Source organism: Saccopteryx bilineata, chromosome 7, assembly GCF_036850765.1.
Source record: "Saccopteryx bilineata isolate mSacBil1 chromosome 7, mSacBil1_pri_phased_curated, whole genome shotgun sequence".
NCBI classification, from domain to species: domain Eukaryota; kingdom Metazoa; phylum Chordata; class Mammalia; order Chiroptera; family Emballonuridae; genus Saccopteryx; species Saccopteryx bilineata.
This window is the reverse complement of record NC_089496.1, coordinates 89,641,693-89,661,721: the sequence shown is the minus strand read 5'-3', so window position 1 is coordinate 89,661,721 and position 20,029 is coordinate 89,641,693. Positions and strand designations below refer to the sequence as shown.

Here is a 20,029-nt window from a genome sequence, read left to right as displayed (position 1 = left end):
CACAAGCATCTATTCTTTAAACATCTGAGCAACTGCTGTGTGCCAAGCATTATGCTCAAGCTAATATGGTACATGTACAACCAAGTCTCAGTTTAAAAAACTTTTGCCTGACCAGGCGGTGACGCAGTAAATAGAGCAGGGGTTGGGAACTTAAGGCTTGCGAGCCAGATGTGGCTCTTTGATAGCTGCATCTGGCTTGCAGACAAATCTTTAATAATAAAAAATAACGTTAAAAATATAAAACATGCCCTGGCCGGTTAGCTCAGCGGTAGAGCGTCGGCCTGGCGTGCGGGGGACCCGGGTTCAATTTCCGGCCAGGGCACATAGGAGAAGCACCCATTTGCTTCTCCACCCCCACCCCCTCCTTCCTCTCTGTCTCTCTCTTCCCCCTCCCGCAGCCAAGGCTCCATTGGAGCAAAGATGGCCCGGGCGCTGGGGATGGCTCCTTGGCCTCTGTCCCAGGCGCTAGAGTGGCTCTGGTTGCGGCAGAACGACGCCCGGGAGGGGCAGAGCATCGCCCCTGGTGGGCGTGCCGGGTGGATCCCGGTCGGGCGCATGCGGGAGTCTGTCTGACTGTCTCTCCCCGTTTCCAGCTTCAGAAAAGAAAAAAAATAAAAATAAAAATAAAACATTCTCATGTATTACAATCCATTCATTTCCTACCGCTCATGTTCATGGTTGTGGGTGGCTGGAGCCAATCACAGCAGTCCTCCGGGACACCACCAAATTTTTATTAGATAATGCAGAACATACACAGGTCGTTGTACGGCTCTCACGAATTACATTTTAAATTATGTGGCGTTCATGGCTCTCTCAGCCAAAAAGGTTCCTGATCCCTGGAATAAAGCATCGAACTGGGATGTGGAGGACCCAGGTTTGAGACCCCGGAGTCGCCAGCTTGAACGCAGGCTCATCTGGTTTGAGCAAGGCTCACCAGCTTGGACCCAAGGTCGCTGGCAAGGGGTCACTCAGTCTGTTGTAGCCCCCTGGTCAAGGCACATATGAGAAATCAATCAATGAACTAAGGAACTGCAAGAATTGATGTTTCTCATCTCTCTTCCTGTCCCTCTCTCTGACTCTGTCTCTGCCACAAAAAAACAAAACAAAAAAACTTTTATTTGCCTGGCCTGTGGTGGTGCAGTGGATAGAGGGTCAACCTGGAACATGGAGGTCATCGGTTTGAGGCCCTGGGCTTGCCTGGTCAAGGAACATAGAACAAGTAATGAACTACTGCCTGACCTCTGGTGGCGCAGTGGATAAAGCATCAACCTGGGAACACTGAGGTTGCCAGTTCAAAACCCTGCACTTGTCTGGTCAAGGCATATATGGGAGTTGATGCTTTCTGCTCCTCCCCCCTTTCTTTCTCTCTCTTTCTCTCTCTCTCTCTCTCCCTCCTCTCTAAAATGAATAAATAAAAATAAAATAAAAATAAAAAAACCAAAAAAAAAAAAAAGTAATGAACTACAGTGAAGCAACTATGAGTTGACACTTCTTGGTACCTACTCTCTCCTCTCTGTAAAATCTATACATAAAATCTTTGTGTGTGTGTGTGTGTATACACACAAAATTTAGGGGATATTTCAACGCTTCATATTCATTTTGAAATATCCCCTAATTTTTCTGAGCCACACACACACACCTTGTATTTCCCAAATACACCTTTTATTTGGGAAAAGTGTGAGCTTCCTCTAGGTCCTTGATATTAAAATCCCTTTCAAAACCAGTTGTATCAGTATCCCTTATTTGAAATGTAGAATCTCAGGCCACATCCCAGAAGTAAAAATCTGCTTTCTAAAAACATCTCCAAATGATTTGTCAAATGCCCTTTTAAAATTTGAGAAGCACCTGACCTGTGGTGGCACAGTGAATAAAGCATTGACCTGGGAGTGCTGGGGTCTCTGGTTTGAAACCCTGTGCTTATATGGTCAAGGCAAATATGAGAAGCACCTGTGAGTTGATGTTTCCAGTTCCTCCTCCTACCTTTCTCTATCCTTTTGCTAAAATTCAATAAATAAAAATTTTTTAAAAATTGAGAAGCACTGCCCTACATGACTGATTTCACTGAGAACACACTTGAGAAGCCAGTTTCAAGTCCAATAGGATTTTACACCTAAGAAGGGGTCCTAGGGAATCAATGGAGGTAAACATGACACTGATTGTGCTCAGAGGAAATGTGAGTATATCTGGCACTAACACCATAGAAAGAAAGAAGTACAAGAACACTTGGGAGTTTTTCTAGGTTCATGTTTATTAGTCTGTATAGTGACTTAGGTCATCCAAACTGTGTGGGGGCGAACCCCTCAACCTCATCCATCTCACATAGGAATGCAAATTAACTTGCTTCAATGCATTATAAAAAACAAATACCCTTTTTAAAAATCTGATTTAACACATTTTTTATTTCACTTTTTCCATTTCTTTATAAAACAGTCATCTCACTAGCAGCTCTCTCCCCTAGATGGGGGAGGGGATGGAGATGGTTGGACACCTCCAAAGAAATGGGGGAGGGGATGGAGATGGTTGGACACCTCCAAAGAAATGGGGGAGGGGGAGAAGGGCCCAGGGTTACCTCCTGAGGTTCTTCTGGGCCTGTTTCAACAATGTGTCAAAGTCAAGAGAATCAAATTTGCTCTTTACATGAGCAGGGTCAAAGTCTTCCCAGTTGGAGTCTACAAAGGTAGAAAGAAATAAACATCAAGGTCTCTGACCATACTTCCCAACCACAGGGTTTTCAGATAGCCAGCCACCTCCCATCCCAATAAGGATTTTAAGTCATTCCACCCCTTAGGTCCTTCGTTTGTTAGATGAAGACAAGTTTGCCTAGGCCCTGGCCGGTTGGCTCAGTGGTAGAGTGTCGGCCTGGCGTGCAGGAGTCCCGGGTTTGATTCCCAGCCAGGGCACATAGGAGAAGCGCCCATCTGCTTCTCCACCCTTCCCCCTCTCCTTCCTCTCTGTCTCTCTCTTCCCCTCCCACAGCCAAGGCTCCACTGGAGCAAAGTTGGCCCGGGCGTTAAAAATGGCTCCATGGCCTCCATTTTAGGCGCTAGAATGGCCTGGTTGCATGCCCTAGATGGGCAGAGCACGGCCCCCTAGTGGGCATGCCAGGTGGATCCCGGTCAGGCGCATGCGGGAGTCTGTTTCTCTGCCTCCTTACTTCTCACTTCAGAAAAACATTAAAAAAAAAAAAAAAAAGACAAGTCTGCCTAGCCCAACCTCAAAAGGCTGAGAACACTTCTATGGAAATCAAGTACACCAAAGCCTCAGGCCTCCCTCCACTCACCAAGATCGGAATAGCTTCTCTTGCAGAACTGCCTGCGGCCCCCAAAGCAGAGATCAAAAGGCTGCTCATCTGCCTGCCTCAGCTTGTGGCCACTCTCGATGGCTGCAAATGCCTCCTCAGCATAGCGGTAAGTGACGAAGCCATAGTTGTCACTGGTGGGGAGGGTTAAGGCAAAGGTTAGCTATTTAGGCACGTGTCATGAAGAAACAGCCCCTCAGGGTAGAGAGAGACTGGGGTAAATCTTCTCATTCCCCAAATAAACAATCCTCAGTAAAAAAATATAAAGTTGTCCGACACTAACCAGCACACCAGAGCAAAGGGTAAAGACAGAAAAGCATCAGGGTACATGAGTGGGACAGAAAGAACATTGTGACCTTAGGACTCAAGCTCACCCTTGGACACGGAAGTGGATGGTGCACTCCTCAATCTCTCCAAAAACGGAGAACCTCTGTTTCAGCTCTGCCCGCGTCATGCGGCCAGGAATCTTCCCAATGAAGACCACTCTTCTCTCCTCCTATGTTGGGTCAAGGAAAGTTCAAACACCATGAGCCAGGACCAGAGCTGCAGATGGCTCTATGAGCTCATGGCTCAGGAGCAAGCTCCCTCCTCCCAAGACCTGCTCTTCTAACTCACTATTGCACGCTTCTTCTGCAGCATTCTCTGCCTTTGGTAATGGTCATGTGAACGGTAAGAGCTGTACCTGACAAAAAAGTAGGTGCCATCAGCCCCCCAGACATTACACAGCTCAAGTCTCAGAGCTCTCAGGCACTTGCACCCAACACACTGACTTCCTGAACTCATGCTCACCGCCGCCTCCTGTCGCTTCTCTGATGGGGGGATGGGGAGCGGGACCGGCTTCGAGAACTAGATGATGAGGATGAGGAAGATGAGGAGGAAGATGAGGAAGAGGAAGAGCATCTTCGGGAACGTCCAGAGGAACTGCAGCTGGACCTGGAGAATAAAGGGACACACAGGAATGCTAGGAACGGTGCAGGTATATTCCACTTACTTCACCTTGGCTGTAGCCTTGCCTGTCAGGAAGTTCAGGACCAAAAGCAAAGGAGAGCTAAAGAGGTCTGGAAAAACTCTTCACAAATCACCAAATTGAAGCCCTCATGAACTCTAGATGTATCTGGCGTAGGTCATATTTCTTTTTAATTATTTAACTAAAGATTGAAAAATATTGAAGAAATCAAAAATAAAAATAAACAAAGACTCAAAGAAATAAAGGCCTCCTTATCTAAATGGAAAATTTTGGTCTGTTACCGAGAAAAAATAAAAGGAACTACCCAGACTCTTTCCTCAAAAGAAGATTTAAAGGCCTGTTTGCTATTAACAACCCACAATCCCACCTTCCCACATACCAGGAAAACACATAAATGAGGACTCACAGAGTATTCAAAGAAATCAACATGGTTAAAATCAAGTCCTAATGGTCTCCTCAAAAGCAGGTCCCAAGGAAAAATACACCAAACTCCAACACAGAGGACAGAAGCTATTTTCTCATAGTTTGCCTCCTCCAACAATCCAGGGAAGAGGCAGAAGGCAAAAGCCAGACAGAAATAGAAGTCTTAGTGCCTGGAAGTATCAAACTCAATGTGCAAAAAAGCTTTCAAAATAAACCAGAGGGAAAATACATGAACTTCCTAAGTGGAGAAGACCTAACAGACCATCAGAGCTCACCTTCGCCATCTCTTATGTGGGGGGGAGAGGGACCGGGATCGAGATCGGGATGAAGACGACGATGAGGATGAGGATGCTTCACTGGTCCGGTTGGACCCAGAGCTGACAGAACTGCTGCGGCCACGGCGGCCCTGCCAGCCACGGCTTGGGGGACTGGCTGACCTGCAGGCTTTTCGGTAACAGCGCACTGACCGCTGTTTGGATGAGGGCTCAGGGGGAGTCCTAGTGTTCATATCATTCCGGCAAGGCGAGGCCTCAGGGGACAGCAAGGCAGATGGGGCAAGACAAGGGATTGGAGGATCTGCCTGCTCACTGCTAGTCCTGTGATCAAGTGGCTCCTGAGAGGCAGCTGTGCTTGGGGGTAGGGGGACAACTGGGGCCAGGGCCAAGACAGGTTTGATTGTGATATCCTGATGGCGTCTGACGTTCCATCGGGAGCCTGCCTCTGGAAAGACTAAGGCAGGCGTCTTTTTTTGGGGGGTCCTGCTCCGGACACAATAGTCATGGTCCCCAGAGCCCACATGGACTGGATTAGGGCCATGGACCCTTCCTTGGAGGCGGGCTGCAGCTGGATGTTTGGCCTCTGTAACTCCTTCAGGCTTCAGGGTTCCCTCCTGGGCGGTGGACTTAGGAGATTTGACTTTGGCCAGCAGGGAAACAGCAGCCAAGGGTTTCCATAACTGGTGGGGAGGGGTAGCTGGAGGGGTGAGCCCTGTGAGGGGAGGGAGGATGAAGATAGCAGGATGAGATCCAATTCTACACTTCTAAACACTGTCCAGAGACTCCCACATATTCTCACAAAGTATACCAATGATGGTCCATAGGCCATCAACTTCTCCCATTATTGCAAATATTCCTTCTCCCAAGCTCCCCATCTTGGGGACCACCAATAGAAACCCAGCCAGCCAAGATCTTCCTGAGCCCCTCAACAGGTTCACTGCCAAATGTAACTGGTAACCAGGTGGTCCTGCCTGGTCCACCTCTCCATTCCTAGACCCCTCCACCCTACTCTAGCACTGCCTGACTTCAGGCTGCATCGTGCCTGGACTCCAGTAGTCATCTTCCGAAAATCCTCTACCTTGCGCTTCACACCTGTCCACCTTTCCTGCTGGAGGGAGCACCCAAATACCAATTTGGTAAAGCTTTTTCAATTACTTCTTCAATGCACAGCATGAAGTCCAAACAGCTAACCTTTACATTCAAAGTTCCCATAATCTGACCTCCTACTTACCGCTCCAGCTTTATTTCCTGCTTTAGCTCTGTCCATCCCCCTGATTTGGCACTAAACTACAATCACACTGAAGCACCAGCACTTCCCCAAAACATATCAGGCTGACTTCAGTCTTTCAGCTCACTCAAGATGCTCCATCTAATGTTCCATCCCCTAATGACCTGATTGGTATCAGTGGTTTTCTCAAGCCTCTGCTTTGGGGATTACCCTCCACACAACCCTTGCCGAACTGTCTCTCTTCAGACCCTACTATAACCCACACAACCTCTGATACTCAACATACTCATTTTACACACATGCCTCTGGACTGAGGATCAGATCTCCAACACCTATTATACACTTGGTAAAACGGGCCCTACAAACATTTTCTGCATAAACTAATCAAAAGCAGATTTCCCCACCCTGAACCCACCTGCCACGTTGGCCAGTTCTGGGGCTTGTAACCGGTCTAGGGGCCTCTTCTCCTGGGGAGGGTCCACTCTGCTGGTGGGGGAAAAGGGAAAGCCTGGTTCATTGCCTCCTCAACATCTTGTACATCTGCTTTCCTCACAAAGTAATGGGAGAGGGGTGTGGACAGAGAGAAACAGGAGGCACAAGTGCCCCTTATCATCCTCCAGCACAAGAGCAGTCTTGGTGACTGAGTAGCAGGTTGGGTCTCAGCTCAGATCTGCCCAATACCATGAAGCAGGCCAACTATACCTCCCACACACCTACTTCAAGCCTTACATGCCCATCTCAAACCAACCCAAGTCAACGTGGAGAAGAATATGCTTGGCAGAACAGCCTGGGGTACCATGAACAAGAAAAATGAAAAAAGTTCGTGCCCACGATGGGCGCCAAAAAAAGAAAAATGAAAAAAGGCCACTTGGTGCCAAAAGACTGGGGAACAAGGGGGTATAGGGTGCCTGTGTCTTTCAAGGAGTCAGGAAAGCCCTAGCCATGACATTTTGCCCCACTTATTTTAAACGATCACCAGTATTGAGCAAGTTTAAAATTTGTTAAATGAAAGAAAATCCCCAAAAGGTACCACTTGCCAGAAGACAAAAAGCACCTCCAGAATATTTGGAACCCCAAAGTGCAATCAGCCAAAGGCTGTTACACATCCTCCTACCTTGCCACCCAAAACAGTGCCCACCAGTAATGGGCTGAGCATGGGTATGGGGAAAGACTCGAGAGCTCACTGAACATCCCTGTAACGGAGGCACCCACTGGATGGTCCTGGAGCGCCGGCAGCCGCTGACCAACAGCTGTAGGGTAACTCGCTCATGTCTCCGTACTTACCCCGAGTTTCCCACAGCCGCGCTGTCAGCAGGAGCCGGGGGAGGGCACTCCTTTTTGGCTGCAAAGAAACCAGACTAGTTAAAAGCCCAACCAGATGTTCCAAATTGAGGTGTAGAAGGGTTGACTTTTCTTTGGAAGAAAACCTACCTACTTTGCCAACTATTCCTCTGGGCTCTCTCCAGAAAGATCCATTCTCTTCCAGGGGGTGCCCACGTACTTACTTACTTACTATCTATCTATCATCTATCTATCTATCTATCTATCTATCTATCTATCTATCTATCTATCTATGGGTTTTAGAGAGAGAGGAGGGGGTATGCATATAGGGATAATGCTCTAACCAACTAACTATCCAGCCAAGCACTATTTTCTTTTATGATTTTTTTTTTTAAAGCAAGACAGGCAGATAGACAGGAAGAGAGAGAGATGAAACGCATCAACTCGTAATTGTGGTACTTTAGTTGTTTATTGATTGCTTCTCATATGTGCTTTGATCAGGGGCTCTAGCTGAGTCAGTGACCCCTTGCTCAAGACAGAAATCTTGTGCTTCAGGCCAGCGACCATGGGGTCACATCTATGATTCCATGCTCAAGCCAGTAACCCCCCAGCTCAAGTTGGTGAGCCCACGATCGAGCCAGTGAGACTGCTCCTTCCCCCAGTTTAAATAACTATAAACTTGGCCCTAAGGAAATACCAACAAAAATTAGAACCTGGGTCCTCAGCATCCCAGGTCAACGTTTTCTCCACTGCATCACCACTTGGTCAGGCTTAAGAATTTGTTGATTTTTTTTAGAAGGGGGGGGGATACGAGGGGGGATGGGACAGGGAGGAGTGAGAAGCGTCAACTTGTAATAGTTGCTTCTCGTATGTGCCTTGACCTGGCAAGCCCAGGGTTTCGAACCAGCGACCTCAGCATTCCAAGTCGATGCTTATCCACTGTGCCAGCCTAGGTCAGACCCAAGTACTATTTTTAATGTCTCTTCTCTGTTTAGGAATGTCCATACTTCCCTTGACTCTGACACAAGAGTCCAAACTTGTAAGCCTAATATTCTACATGATCTGCTTAACTTCCTAGTCTTACTGCCTACTCTTGTTCTACACTTCTATTTTATATTTTGCCTTGAACTACAGATACCCATTGCCAATTCAGGAGTCATTTCTGCATATTTTTTTCCTCAATTAGACCATAAACTCCTTGAAAACCATGCCTTTCAATGAAAAAGCTGAGCTATGCATTGCCTTCTAAATACACCACAATCACTCCTACACCTCTGCCTTTATTCACCATATGCATTCTATTAAATCTTGTCTTTTCAAGGCCTAGCTTGAGAGCTACTTCCCTCTAGAAAAAAAGTCCCAAAACAACCCAATCCACGTGGATCTTCCCACAGGTCTACTCTAATACTTGCCATGCTGTGCCCTCTCCCTGGCTTTGTGTCACAGGTAGATCTTTGTCTCTCCTCTGTCCAATTAGGGGGCTGCTCTAGTGGCTGAGACTGCCCCATCCCAGTAACTACAAACTGGGCCCTAAGGAAACACCAACAAAAAGGAGTTGGTACAAAGCTACCCAGGTTCCCTCACCTTCTGATTTCTCAAACTGCTCCAGCAGACTGGACAGGTCTGATGCCTCAATTCCTGTGGAAGCAAACAACACAGGATTGGAAACCAGCTCCACTGACTGAGTACACAGGTCCCAGAAGTCCAAAATCACCTCACTGCTCCCTTTGTGCTCCCCCTGCTCAAAGTACTAAGGAAACCAAGACAACAACACAAAGCAAGAAAGTATCAAACAAACCCAGAGCTCCATCTATACCCTCCAAAAGAAACCTAAAGACCAGCCCCATCTAAGTGCTTTATCCTGATCTATGGAAGACACCCTCCACCCCCATGCCCTTCTTCACACTAACTGAATCGTGTGGCACTGACCAATCTCACTGATGAAAGCCTGCACCACATCCTCAGGTCCCTGGGTACGTGGAGTAGACAGGAAGGACAGTTTCTTTAGTCGGGCTGGATGGACAGCAGGCAACTTGTTGACAGTACTCTGTCTCGGTGAGGGTGTGGGAACAGCCTTGGCAACAGGAGAGGGGGTCTTATCCCTGGACTTGGTCTCCTGGGTCTCAAGCCTTGGCTTCTCTGATGCAGGCTCAACAGCAATACTCTCAGCAGACACATGTGATGAAACCTTACTCTGTGGGCTTTGCACTGGGGAGGACACCTTGTGTTTCAGATGGGGAGATGCAGGCACTGGCTTGTCATCCACCATGGTGGAATCTATCTGTGGAGCTCCCTGGCCTGCTGACCCAAGACTGAGGGGAGGAGCCATCAGCACAGGAAGTACACTTTTAGGAGGGCCAGCTGGGACGCTGCTGGGCTCCACCTTGGGTGGGGGAACAGCTCTCCCAACAGAGGCTAGAGGCAAAGGTGGTGGGGGCACAGTAGGCCAGAATGGTGGGTGTTGCAGCCCTGTGCCCCATCCCAAGGGCCCGTAAGTACAGCTAGAGCTGTAAGGTGTAACTGGAGCAGGAGGGGGAACCCAAGGCACATTGCAAGTGGGGGGAACAGCACAGGCACCAGAAACATGGGGCACTGTTGGTAGGGGAGGCAGACAAGGATAGCCAGGGGGATAACAAGGCCAGGGTGGCATGGGGGCATAGTGAGTATAGGGATCAGGTGGCACTGGTCCCACAGACATTGGAAGACTAGGAGGCTGCAAGGGTGGTGGGGGCAGACTGGGTACCCCTTGCCCACTTGTGGGAGAGGGCAATATGGGGGTCATGCCATGCCCACCCAGTGGAAAAGGCAGAGCAGTGGGTACTGTTGAAGACATGGATTGCACAGCAGGAGGAGCAGGTCTGGCCGGCAGTGGCATCTCTTGGGATGGCACCTGCTTGGTTGAAGTTGAGGCCATAGATTTGCTTGCAGGTGGCTCAGAACAAGGATAAGTAGGGCTGAGACCCACAGGCACAAAGGAAGCCTCAGGGTTTCTCTGCTGAGCTATCTTCTTGGCTGGGGCTGGTGGGATGACAAGACAAGGGATGTCTGCCAGTCCTGTGGGGGTCTCTGGGAGGCTGGGCCACTTTCCAGACGGAGGCTGGGAACTCCTTTCTTCTGCCTCTGCTTGACGCTGCTGCCTTCGTCGCCGGTACTCAGATAGGCTAAGAGGCCGAGGTCTGGTTTCCTGGGTTGTGGCATTGGTACCACCTTCCACCTTCAGAGGACCCACGACTTCTTTGACTTCAGGGATGATGGCCTTTAAGGGATCCAAGGACTCTGACTCCAGAAGGAGCTGGGGGAATGGACTCCCCTGGGCTGATGACACTGCACCACGTCTGGGATCAGTTGGCCTAGACTTAATTAGCACAGGGTTAACTGGAGGCATGTCATCAGGAACAGAGTCAACTGGTGACAAGTCCTCTGAGATAGGAACAACCACTGCAGAGTCAATTGTTGCCGAGTCAGCCAGGACTGGCTTAGTCAACACTGGATCAGCTGAGAGAGGGTCAACTGGCTCTGAGTTGGTTGAAGGAAGGCCAACCAATGCAGGGTCAACAGGTGTAGGGTCAGCTACAATGGGATCAGCTTCGACAGAATCAAGTGGCATGGGATCGGCATGATCAGAGTCAACCAATGAAAGATGGGCTGGAATAGGGTTGGCTTCAACAGTATCACCCAGGTTGGAACAGAGGTCTACAGGACCTTCTCTAGCAGGACTAGCTTGTCTCGCACTACTCTCCAAGTGCCCAGAGCTAGGCTTTTCCATGGCAGCTGCCCAGGCTCGAGCCCAAGCCCGGGGCTTCCCTCTACCATGGGAAGGCCCAAAATCTCTTCGAAGTTCCTCTTGAGGCAAATTGCCTGCTTGAGAGATTACCTCTGTAGTCACAGCAGGCTGCCCACAAGAGGATGACCTGAGCCTCCTAGCACAGCCTTCTGTATAAGCTGCTGGCTGTTCCTTGTTCTTCTTCCTCCTGCCCTTCCGAGCTCTCTGTGAACTCAGCAATGTGTTGGCTGGGGGGTTCTGAGGACCCTTGGGCTCCACTGGATCCACGACCTCCCTGGGCTCCAACAAGGATGACTCCAGCTTCTCCTTTGAGCCCAACGATAACCCCTCTTTCTCAGAGCAGGTTTCTTTGGACACAGCAGCCTCCGTCTCTGAATCTAGTGTAGGCAGGAGCAGCTGCTGCAAGCTTGGATTGGCCTCTAGCGAGTCATCCAAGAGCACAGAGCGGGGTCCAGTAGGGATCTGCCACATGACTGGGATCTCCAGGTCACTGCCAGCTATGGCTGCCTGGCCCACAATCTCCAGCACTGTACAGTTCTCAGGCAGTGTCAAATCATCTGGCTGCTCCTGAAGTTCATTCTCAAGTGACGACAGATGGGTGAGGTTGGGCAGGCAGTATGGGTGCATGGCTCGCACCAGCTCACTCAGAGAAGAGATGCTCTCGTCACCAGCTGCCTGCACTGCCATCTCTGCTGCTGCTGTTTGTTCTTCCTCCTTGGGGCAGGCTAGGTGCATGGGAAAGTCTTGGATGCTGCTCAGAGAGTTATCATGCTCCTCAGCAAGCATCTGGCCACTGAAGCTGGCCACCTCCTCCTCTTCTTCCCCATCACTACGCTGCTGGGGGGAAGGGGACTGGCTCCTGCGGGGTCTGGATCTTGGGGGTCTCCAGCTAGGAAGTTTGGGGGAGGAGGTCTCCAAGAAGGAGGGTGTGGAGAAGTCCCAAGGGCAATCTGTAAGAGACATCTCTACCTATGGGAGAGAAGCCACAGAAGGAGTTTTCTCCAGGAATATATTTTTCCACAACTGTTCCCACACACTCTTCCCCCCAAGGATTCCCTGAGACTCTCTAGGTCAGGCTTACCCCACTCATTCTACTACTGCCTGTGCTGGGCCCCAGCGGGTCAACTGGGGTGATGAGGTCACGTTCTGAGGGTGTTCGTGAAAGGCTGAGCAGCTTGTGCAGCTAAGAGGGAGAAAAGGACTTGAGATGAGTTTGTGCTTCAGAACTATGTGAGTAGGACCCACAGATGTGGTTCTAACCTTTGCACCAACCATACAACCCCTTCCCCTGGTCCCACACTCACAGAGGAGCCCTCCCGAGGTGACACAAGCAACTCAGAATCAGGAATGCTGTCAAACGGAGACAAGTTCTCGGAATCTGCATTGTCCAAGATCTCCGTCAGAGCTGTGAGCAGTGACACTTCATTCTGGTCCTCCAGAGATAACCTGCTCTGCTCCAGAAAGACAACGGGAAGGTCCCACACCAACATCACAAATGACCCACTGAGCCACTAAGAACTGGATGCCAAGAAAATCAGCCGCCCAGCCTCTCAGTTCAGCTCAGTTTGCCAGGGACAAATTTGAGTATCAGGAGGAATTAGTTCCAATTTCATTTACTACCATTCAGTACCTTCCTAGTATCAACAGAGACCTGTCAAAATTTAATCTTAAACTTAGGTTTCAAACACTCCCTCCACTCTCAAGTTAAGAAGTGGGATGCTCAGCAGATGATCCTTGCTAGGCTTCAATTGGGCTCAAAACAGGGATCAGAACCCTCTGGACATGTAAATCAGGAGCCCAGGCAGGAGAAAAGGCCTTGAACTATAGTCCAAGCCTGCTAGGTCATCCTTAAATGGGACCTAATCTGGCAGCCTGCAGCCCAACTCCCAATTAGAGACAAAAAATATACTTCAAGGACTCAGGATGGTATCCAAGAGCAAAGGTTCTGGGAGAACAGGGCCATTGAGCCATAACCTCCCATGCAAAGCTCCTATCTGAAGCCCTCCAAAGCCAGCTCTAGCTCACCTCTCCAAGGCTCCCAAAATCTTCGATGAGGGAGATGAGGGAGGCATCCATGTAGTTCTGCATGGTCCCCAGCAGTGTCTCATCCTGCAGCATCAGCTCCTCCATCTCCAGGTCCTTGTCCTTCAGACAGGGGCCCAGCCGAGACAGACCAACAAAGCCAGAATCATCCACCTCTTCATGCAGCAGCACCTGGGGCAAAAGGGGAGAAAGGTCAGAAGAGCATGGTGAAGGCTGCAGGACATTGGCTCTCCGGGGTAGCTAATTAATATGCGCTGTAAACCAGGTGCCCAGGCCTCTACCAAAGGCCCCAGACTCAGCAGGAGGCCCACTACAGACAAGCCTCCAGATTTGATGGGCATAGAGAAATACAATTCATGAATGAGCCAAAGCCCCAACCAAGACGGCAGTATTCAAGGACCTTCTGGGCAAAAAAAGTTTGGACTCCATCCAGAAACAGTTGGAGCCACAAGAGATTATTAAAACAAGGTCAGAACACCAAAATTGTTCAGAAGAGACGTCTGCTGGCAATGTGAAGGCAGAAAGTCTGAAGGACACACCATCAGCAAGTAGGCAATTGCAGCTACTACCACCACCTTACCTACAATACCTTAGGCCTCTCTTCCCTGCTTAGCTCAAACCTCACCTTCTTCAAGAAGACATTTCAGGGTACCCCAACCCAACATAATCGCTTCCCTGAATTCACACATTTTTGTACCACTCACTTTCCTAGCAATCACGTCTTATCCCCTCCCCAACCCATGACATTCCTTGCATCATAACTAAAACTAGATTCCAAATTCTTGTAGGGCAAATAACCCTTCATATCCTAGTAGCTTTTATATTCTTCTTGGCTCTTACAAGTGTTTAAATTGTACACATACTTCCTGGTCATCCATGATGCCTAGTATGCTTATACACAGTTGATTTTCACACTTATTTTACAATTCTTTTTTTTTTTTTTTTTTTTTTTTGAGGAGGAAGGTGGCTGAGCGACTTGAGCCAGCTCGCCAGCCGGGCCCCCTCCCCCCCAACTGGGGTCAAGGGGCACAGGAGGAAGAAACGACAAACCCTTGTTTCGAGGGTTGACTTTCAATAGATCCCAGCGAGGGAGCTGCTCTGCTACGTAGGAAACCCCGACCCAGAAGCAGGTGGTCTAGGAATGGTTTAGCACCAGGTTCCCCACAAATGTACGGTGTGTGAAGGACGAGGGGGCGGCTCCCTTCCTGGCTGTGCCCCGTTTCCTGGTAGTAGGGGCTCTCCACACCTTTTACAACTCTATTTTGAAGGCCCTAGAGCAGGGGTCCGGAACCTTTTTGGCTGAGAGAGCCATGAATGCCACATATTTTAATTAATTAATTTATTTATTTATTTTACAGAGACAGAGAGTCAGAGAGAGGGATAGACAGGGATAGACAGGGACAGACAGGAACGGAGAGAGATGAGAAGCATCAATCATCAGTTTTTCGTTGCGCTTTGCGACACCTTAGTTGTTCATTGATTGCTTTCTCATATGTGCCTTGACCATGGGCCTTCAGCAGACCAAGTAACCCCTTGCTGGAGCCAGCGACCTTGGGTCCAAGCTGGTGAGCTTTTGCTCAAACCAGATGATCCTGCGCTCAAGCTGGTGACCTCAGGGTCTCGAACCTGGGTCCTTCCGCATCCCAGTCCGACGCTCTATCCACTGTGCCACCGCCTGGTCAGGCTGAACGCCACATATTTTAAAATGTAATTCCGTGAGAGCCATACAACAGACCCGTGTACGTGTTATGCATTATCCAATAAAAATTTGGTGTTGTCCCAGAGGACAGCTGTGATTGGCTCCAGCCACCCACAACCATGAACATGAGCAGTAGGAAATGAATGGATTGTAATACATGAGAATGTTTTAATTTTTAACATTATTTTTTATTATTAAAGATTTGTCTGCGAGCCAGATGCAGCCATCAAAAGAGCCACATCTGGCTCACCAGCCATAGGTTCCCAACCCCTGCCCTAGAGAGTGCCACCCAGCTTCTCAATGATAGTCCCAAGGGAAAAAAGTCTTCCCTATCCCTACCAGGTGAGAGCAAAAGATGAGAAAGTTTGATTCTGTAGATGGAAAAGCCCCACCTCACCATTTCTCTGAGAACTAGCAATGTCTTCAGCCTTGTTAGGCAGGGAGCCACCAGTCCAGGCCTGTCAAGATTGAGGGTGTGGGCAGAAGTGGCTGGAATGGGGCTGGCAAGACCAGAGGCCAGAGCCACAGGTATCTTGACTGTAGGAAAGATCATGCAAAGGCCAAAAGAATAGGAATAAATATGGATAAGCCAGTCCCCACCTCTGCAGCAAAGGGAAACTCTGTACCTCTCCCAAGAGAAAAATAAAGCAACAACTACACCCCATCTTCCTACCAAACTGAGGATTCCTAGGAAAGGAAAAACTAGACAGAAAAACTTTAGCAGGCCAGGCCCAGAGATGAAGTGAAAGGTGGCAGGTTTTAGGCACTAACTCCTCCCAGGCCTTCACAATCCTGTAATTACAACCACAGCTAAATAGCACCTGGCTCAGCAAACACTCCTGGGTGAGCAAGGAAGCTGCATCTCAACTTGCCCTACCACCTACCTGGCCCAGCCAATGGGCCAGAAGCTCAAGGCAATGACGGTCTACAAACCACTCAACCCCTCCAAACTCTCACCTGACCTCACCCATCACTCAATCCCAAAATAGGACAGTTCCCAGGGTACCATCATCATTTAGGGACTAAGCCTAGGCTAAAAGTGAATCCTCATCCAGTGTTGTCCCTGCATGGTTCAAAACCAGGCAAACTTTTTTTAAATTGATTTTAGAGAGAGGAGAGGGGGTGACTTTAATCTGTTCCTGTATATGCCCTGACAAGGGATCGAACCAGCAACCTCTGCGCTTCTGGACAATGCTCTAACCAACCAAGCTATCTGGCCAGGGCACAAACTTTTAAAAATAAATCCGATCACTTCCAGAAACCCTCCCTAAATCTCTTCAATGGCCTCTTACTGCTCAGAAGTTACAAACTTTAAAAAATATGACCTAATCACTTCCCAAGACCCTCCCCTAAATCCTACCAGTGGTTTTGGCATTAGATTTAAACTCCTTAATATGGCTTACAGGGGTCCTGGTCTTCACCAGACTTGTCTTCTCCCAGTGCCTGTCTCTCTACACACTAGCCATATGGGACTCTCAGTGTCTCCAATAAGCTATGTTCTATCCTACCTCAAGGACTTCACATACTATTCCCTCTGATGAAAATGTTCCCCACCTACATACCCTGCCTTCAAATCTCAGCTTAAAATGTCCTTTCCCAGACCCTGCAAAGTTGATTCCTATTGCATATTTGGGATTATATTTTGTCTAGCCTGACAAAAACATAACATCTGATAGGACAGGGACCATGATTGGTTTACCACAGTATTCCATGTCTGAATATAAAGCTACCTCAATAAGTAGCTGGTTGACAAGCTTCCACATACCCTTCTTGGGGAGGGGGGGAAAGAGAACAATCTCTCCATGAGACCCTCTCCAACCCCAAATGACCACCCAACTTGGGATTACAGCTAGATCATGAATCCTTTCTGCCTCTCCTCAAAAGGGTGGGCAGCTCCACTCCCACAAGATATGACCTCTGAGAAAATGAGGGAAGAGGGGGTGGGAGCTCCCAAGTTAGGGCCCCCGAAGTCATTCTCTCCTGGGCAAGGGCCTGGATTGGTCTGCTGGAATGGACATTACCTGGCAGCCTGCAGCCTAAGTCCCACCTGGAAAACAACAAAAAAGCTTTCAAGAATTCAGCTCAATTGCTTAAGAAAGATAACAGTTCAAACTAAGTCCTGCCAACCTCTACTCTGGGTGGAAACTTTTAAGAAGCCCTCTGCTGAGAACGAAGAAGATAACATTTCTGAAGTATGGAGAACTGAAGGCAAAAAAAAAAAAAAAAGATTCTGACAGAATCCACCCCATCCAATAAATGTTCAACTAGTGTTGTTCTCATATTGTCTCCAACTTTTCTTATTCCCAGCAAAAATGCCAGGCAGCCTTAAATACAGACCACCCCAATTGTGTCAGTTCACGGGAGCAGATGTGAGCTAGCTGCCTCAAGAGAGATACTGGAGAAAAGAGTGAGAGGTGAGGGGATTCTCCTTCGCTGCCTTAAGCCTGTCCCAGGTACATGCTGACACTCTCCATTCCCCTTGAATCAAGAATTAGGACTGCAGGCAGCCAAAATGCCAGTGCCCGTCACTCACAACCCACCCCAAGCCGGTCAGACAGAAGCCTCCATAAGCTCACTCCAGCCCTCTACGGTCCCCAGCACACTCCGCCATCCGCAGGGAACAGACTTCCCCTTCCCGCACAACTGCAGAGACCTTTGCCGTCTGCTGTCTAGAGGCGCAGCAAACCAAAGAAGGATAAAAAAAACTTCCAAGGCTCTGAGCAAAGTTGATTCTAAACAGCCTCTACCTTCCTTCCCGACCAGGGGCCTGCAGCCGGGTAGGAGATGGCGGGACCGGCTGAGACACACCCAGTTCCCGGCAGTGCGACTCCAGCGCGGATTCGAGATGCCGGGCAGCCTGAGGCGGGAGCCACGTGGACATCCCTCCCCGCCCCCACCGGGAACCGAGGCCCCCCCCAACCCTGAGCCCAATCCACGTGGGTGCCCAGACCGTCTAGAGGAGGAGGGGTAAGCAGACAACTTCTCTGGGAAAAATCGCTCTCCCCACCCAACGTGGCTCCGAAAAGGCACTGCGGCACAGAGACAGGGGCACCCCCCCAACTCGACATTCTTTGAGGGAGGTCTTAGCCCAGGACTCCCAGTCCGAATCCCCACCCCCAATCACGGGCCATGTTTCCAACACCAGTCTGTGCCTCTCCAGGAGAAATGGCCCTAGGGACCTCGCATCCCACCAGCAAACGGCCCAAGTCCAGTCGGCCCAAGCTGTCTCCCACAGCCACCCGCATCGATTCCGAAGCGCTTCCTCCCTTTCCTGTGGCGTCCACGTGTCACCGCCCGGCACCCGCCGCTTTGCTGCCAGCTGCGGGCCGCCCTCCCGCCTCTCACCTGCTCCCCGCCGCTCACAGAGCCCACAGTCCCATACGGCTCTTGGCTCCGACTCCCACTACTGCCGCCGCGGACTCCACCGCCAGGGTCGGGGCCAGGGCCCCCACTTGGAGGCGGCGCGACTCGGTCTCTTCGTCCCCGGCGCGCCGCCATCTTGGCCCCTGAACACCCAGCGCAGCTCTGATAGCCGGCGCCGCCTATGAGTCGCCTGCCTCGCCCAGCCGATTGTGGAAAGGGAACTACAACTCCCGAGAGACACTGCAAAACTACGAGTCCCAGGAGGCCACGCGGCGAGACACCCGCCCTCCCCACAGCGCGCGTACATGCACACGCACTCGCCACCGAAAAGAGGGCATTGGCCTCGTGAGGGAGTCTGGGAATAGTAGTCGCTTTAATCGGACCCGAAAGGTACATACTGTAGGCAAACTGTAATGCTTAGTTTTTCTTGTTAAGTAGGGGACCCAGCTGGGGAGCTAAAATTAATAAGGATAGAGTTAACATTTCGGCATCTTTTTATTTTCCTAATTTGTCCACTGTCGGAACACCCTCTTTGTCTGATGTCTTACCTGCTATTTCGTATACTCCTTAAGTGAGTCTATTTTGAAACTGCACCCCCTAGTGGCAAGCACCCTCCAGGCTCTAACTCGCACTTAATCTCATGCTGTGACAGGCAATACTGGAGTTTAATCTCTCTCTCTCTCTCTCTCTCTCTCTCTCTCTTTTGTATTTTTCCTAAATTAGAAGCGGGTAGGCAGTCAGACAGACTCCCGCCTGCGCCTGGCCGGGATCTACCCGGCATGCCCGTCAGAGGCGTTCTCTGTTGCGACTGGAGCCATTCTAGCATCTGAGGTGGAGGCCATGGAGCCGTCCTCAGCACCCAGGCCAACTTGGCTCCAATGGAGCCTTGGCTGCGGGGAGGGAAAGAGAGAGACAGAAAGGAAGGAGAAGGGTAAGGGTGGAGAAGCAGATGGGCGCTTCTCTTGTGTGCCCTGGCCAGGAATCGAACCCAGGACTTCCACACACAGGGGCGAGGCTGTACTGCTGAGCCAACCGGCCAGGGCTGCGAGTTTAATCTTAAAACAGTACATTCTCAGTATCTATCTGGGACGCTCAGAAACCCAGGTTGTAGTCTCATTACCAAATGTCTTGCTGATGCAGACAGGGCATCTTGCTGTCCTCCAAAGACAATAAGGTGTCCTTCCTTGGTTTTTCTCTCTGTAATACTTGAACCTCAAAACATCTTTTGGGGTTTTTTTGACAGACAGAGAGAAGGACAGACAGGAAGGGAAAGAGATGAGAAGCATCAGTTCTTCGTGTGGCATCCTAGTTGTTCATTGATTTCTTTCTCATATGTGCCTCGATCAAGGGGCTTCGGCAGAGCTAGTGATCCCTTGCTCAAGCCAGTGACCCCTTGCTCAACCTGGGTGAGCCCGCACTCAATCAAGCGACCTCAGGGTTTCAAACCTGGGTCTTCTGCATCCTAGTCGGATGCTCTAACCACTGCAGCACCGCCTGGTCATGCCCAAAACATCTTTCATACCCTATTTTAACCAGGAAAGCCTTTTTTTTTTTTCCAGGGACAGAGAGATAAGGAGAGGGATAGATAGGGACAGACAGGAATGGAGAGAGATGAGAAGCATTAATCATCAGATTTTTGTTGCGACTCCTTAGTTGTTCATTGATTGC

General features: G+C 49.7%; 1 protein-coding gene across 5 annotated transcripts; it reads right to left on the bottom strand.

Annotated features, from left to right (window-relative positions):
• Window positions 1-2,229: 2,229 nt before the first annotated feature.
• Window positions 2,230-18,528, bottom strand: PPRC1 (PPARG related coactivator 1). Of its 5 annotated transcripts, XM_066238531.1 has the most exons (15): window positions 18,344-18,528; window positions 13,282-13,470; window positions 12,561-12,707; window positions 12,338-12,439; window positions 9,402-12,225; window positions 9,057-9,110; window positions 7,476-7,533; window positions 6,607-6,677; window positions 4,964-5,675; window positions 4,088-4,231; window positions 3,914-3,980; window positions 3,673-3,794; window positions 3,281-3,432; window positions 2,529-2,669; window positions 2,230-2,488 (listed from the first exon to the last, which is right to left on the bottom strand). In XM_066238531.1, the coding sequence occupies exons 1-14, from the start codon at window positions 18,494-18,496 to the stop codon at window positions 2,566-2,568; spliced, it is 4,899 nt and encodes a 1,632-aa protein (XP_066094628.1). In that variant the 5' UTR covers window positions 18,497-18,528; the 3' UTR covers window positions 2,230-2,488; window positions 2,529-2,565. The 5 variants fall into 5 exon arrangements, with proteins under 5 accessions (XP_066094628.1, XP_066094627.1, XP_066094630.1 ...); XM_066238530.1 differs by having other exon boundaries at window positions 2,230-2,669; XM_066238533.1 differs by having other exon boundaries at window positions 2,230-2,669; window positions 3,914-3,974.
• Window positions 18,529-20,029: the final 1,501 nt, after the last annotated feature.

Coding starts and splice junctions, on each gene's coding strand:
- PPRC1 (XM_066238530.1), bottom strand. CDS start 18,496: ATGGCGGCGCGCCGGGGACGAAGAGACCGAGTCGCGCCGCCTCCAAGT. Junction 6,678..7,475: donor GCGGCTGTGGGAAACTCGGG/GTAAGTACGGAG, acceptor TTCCCCCACCAG/CAGAGTGGACCCTCCCCAGG. Junction 3,795..3,913: donor TGCAGAAGAAGCGTGCAATA/GTGAGTTAGAAG, acceptor GACCCAACATAG/GAGGAGAGAAGAGTGGTCTT.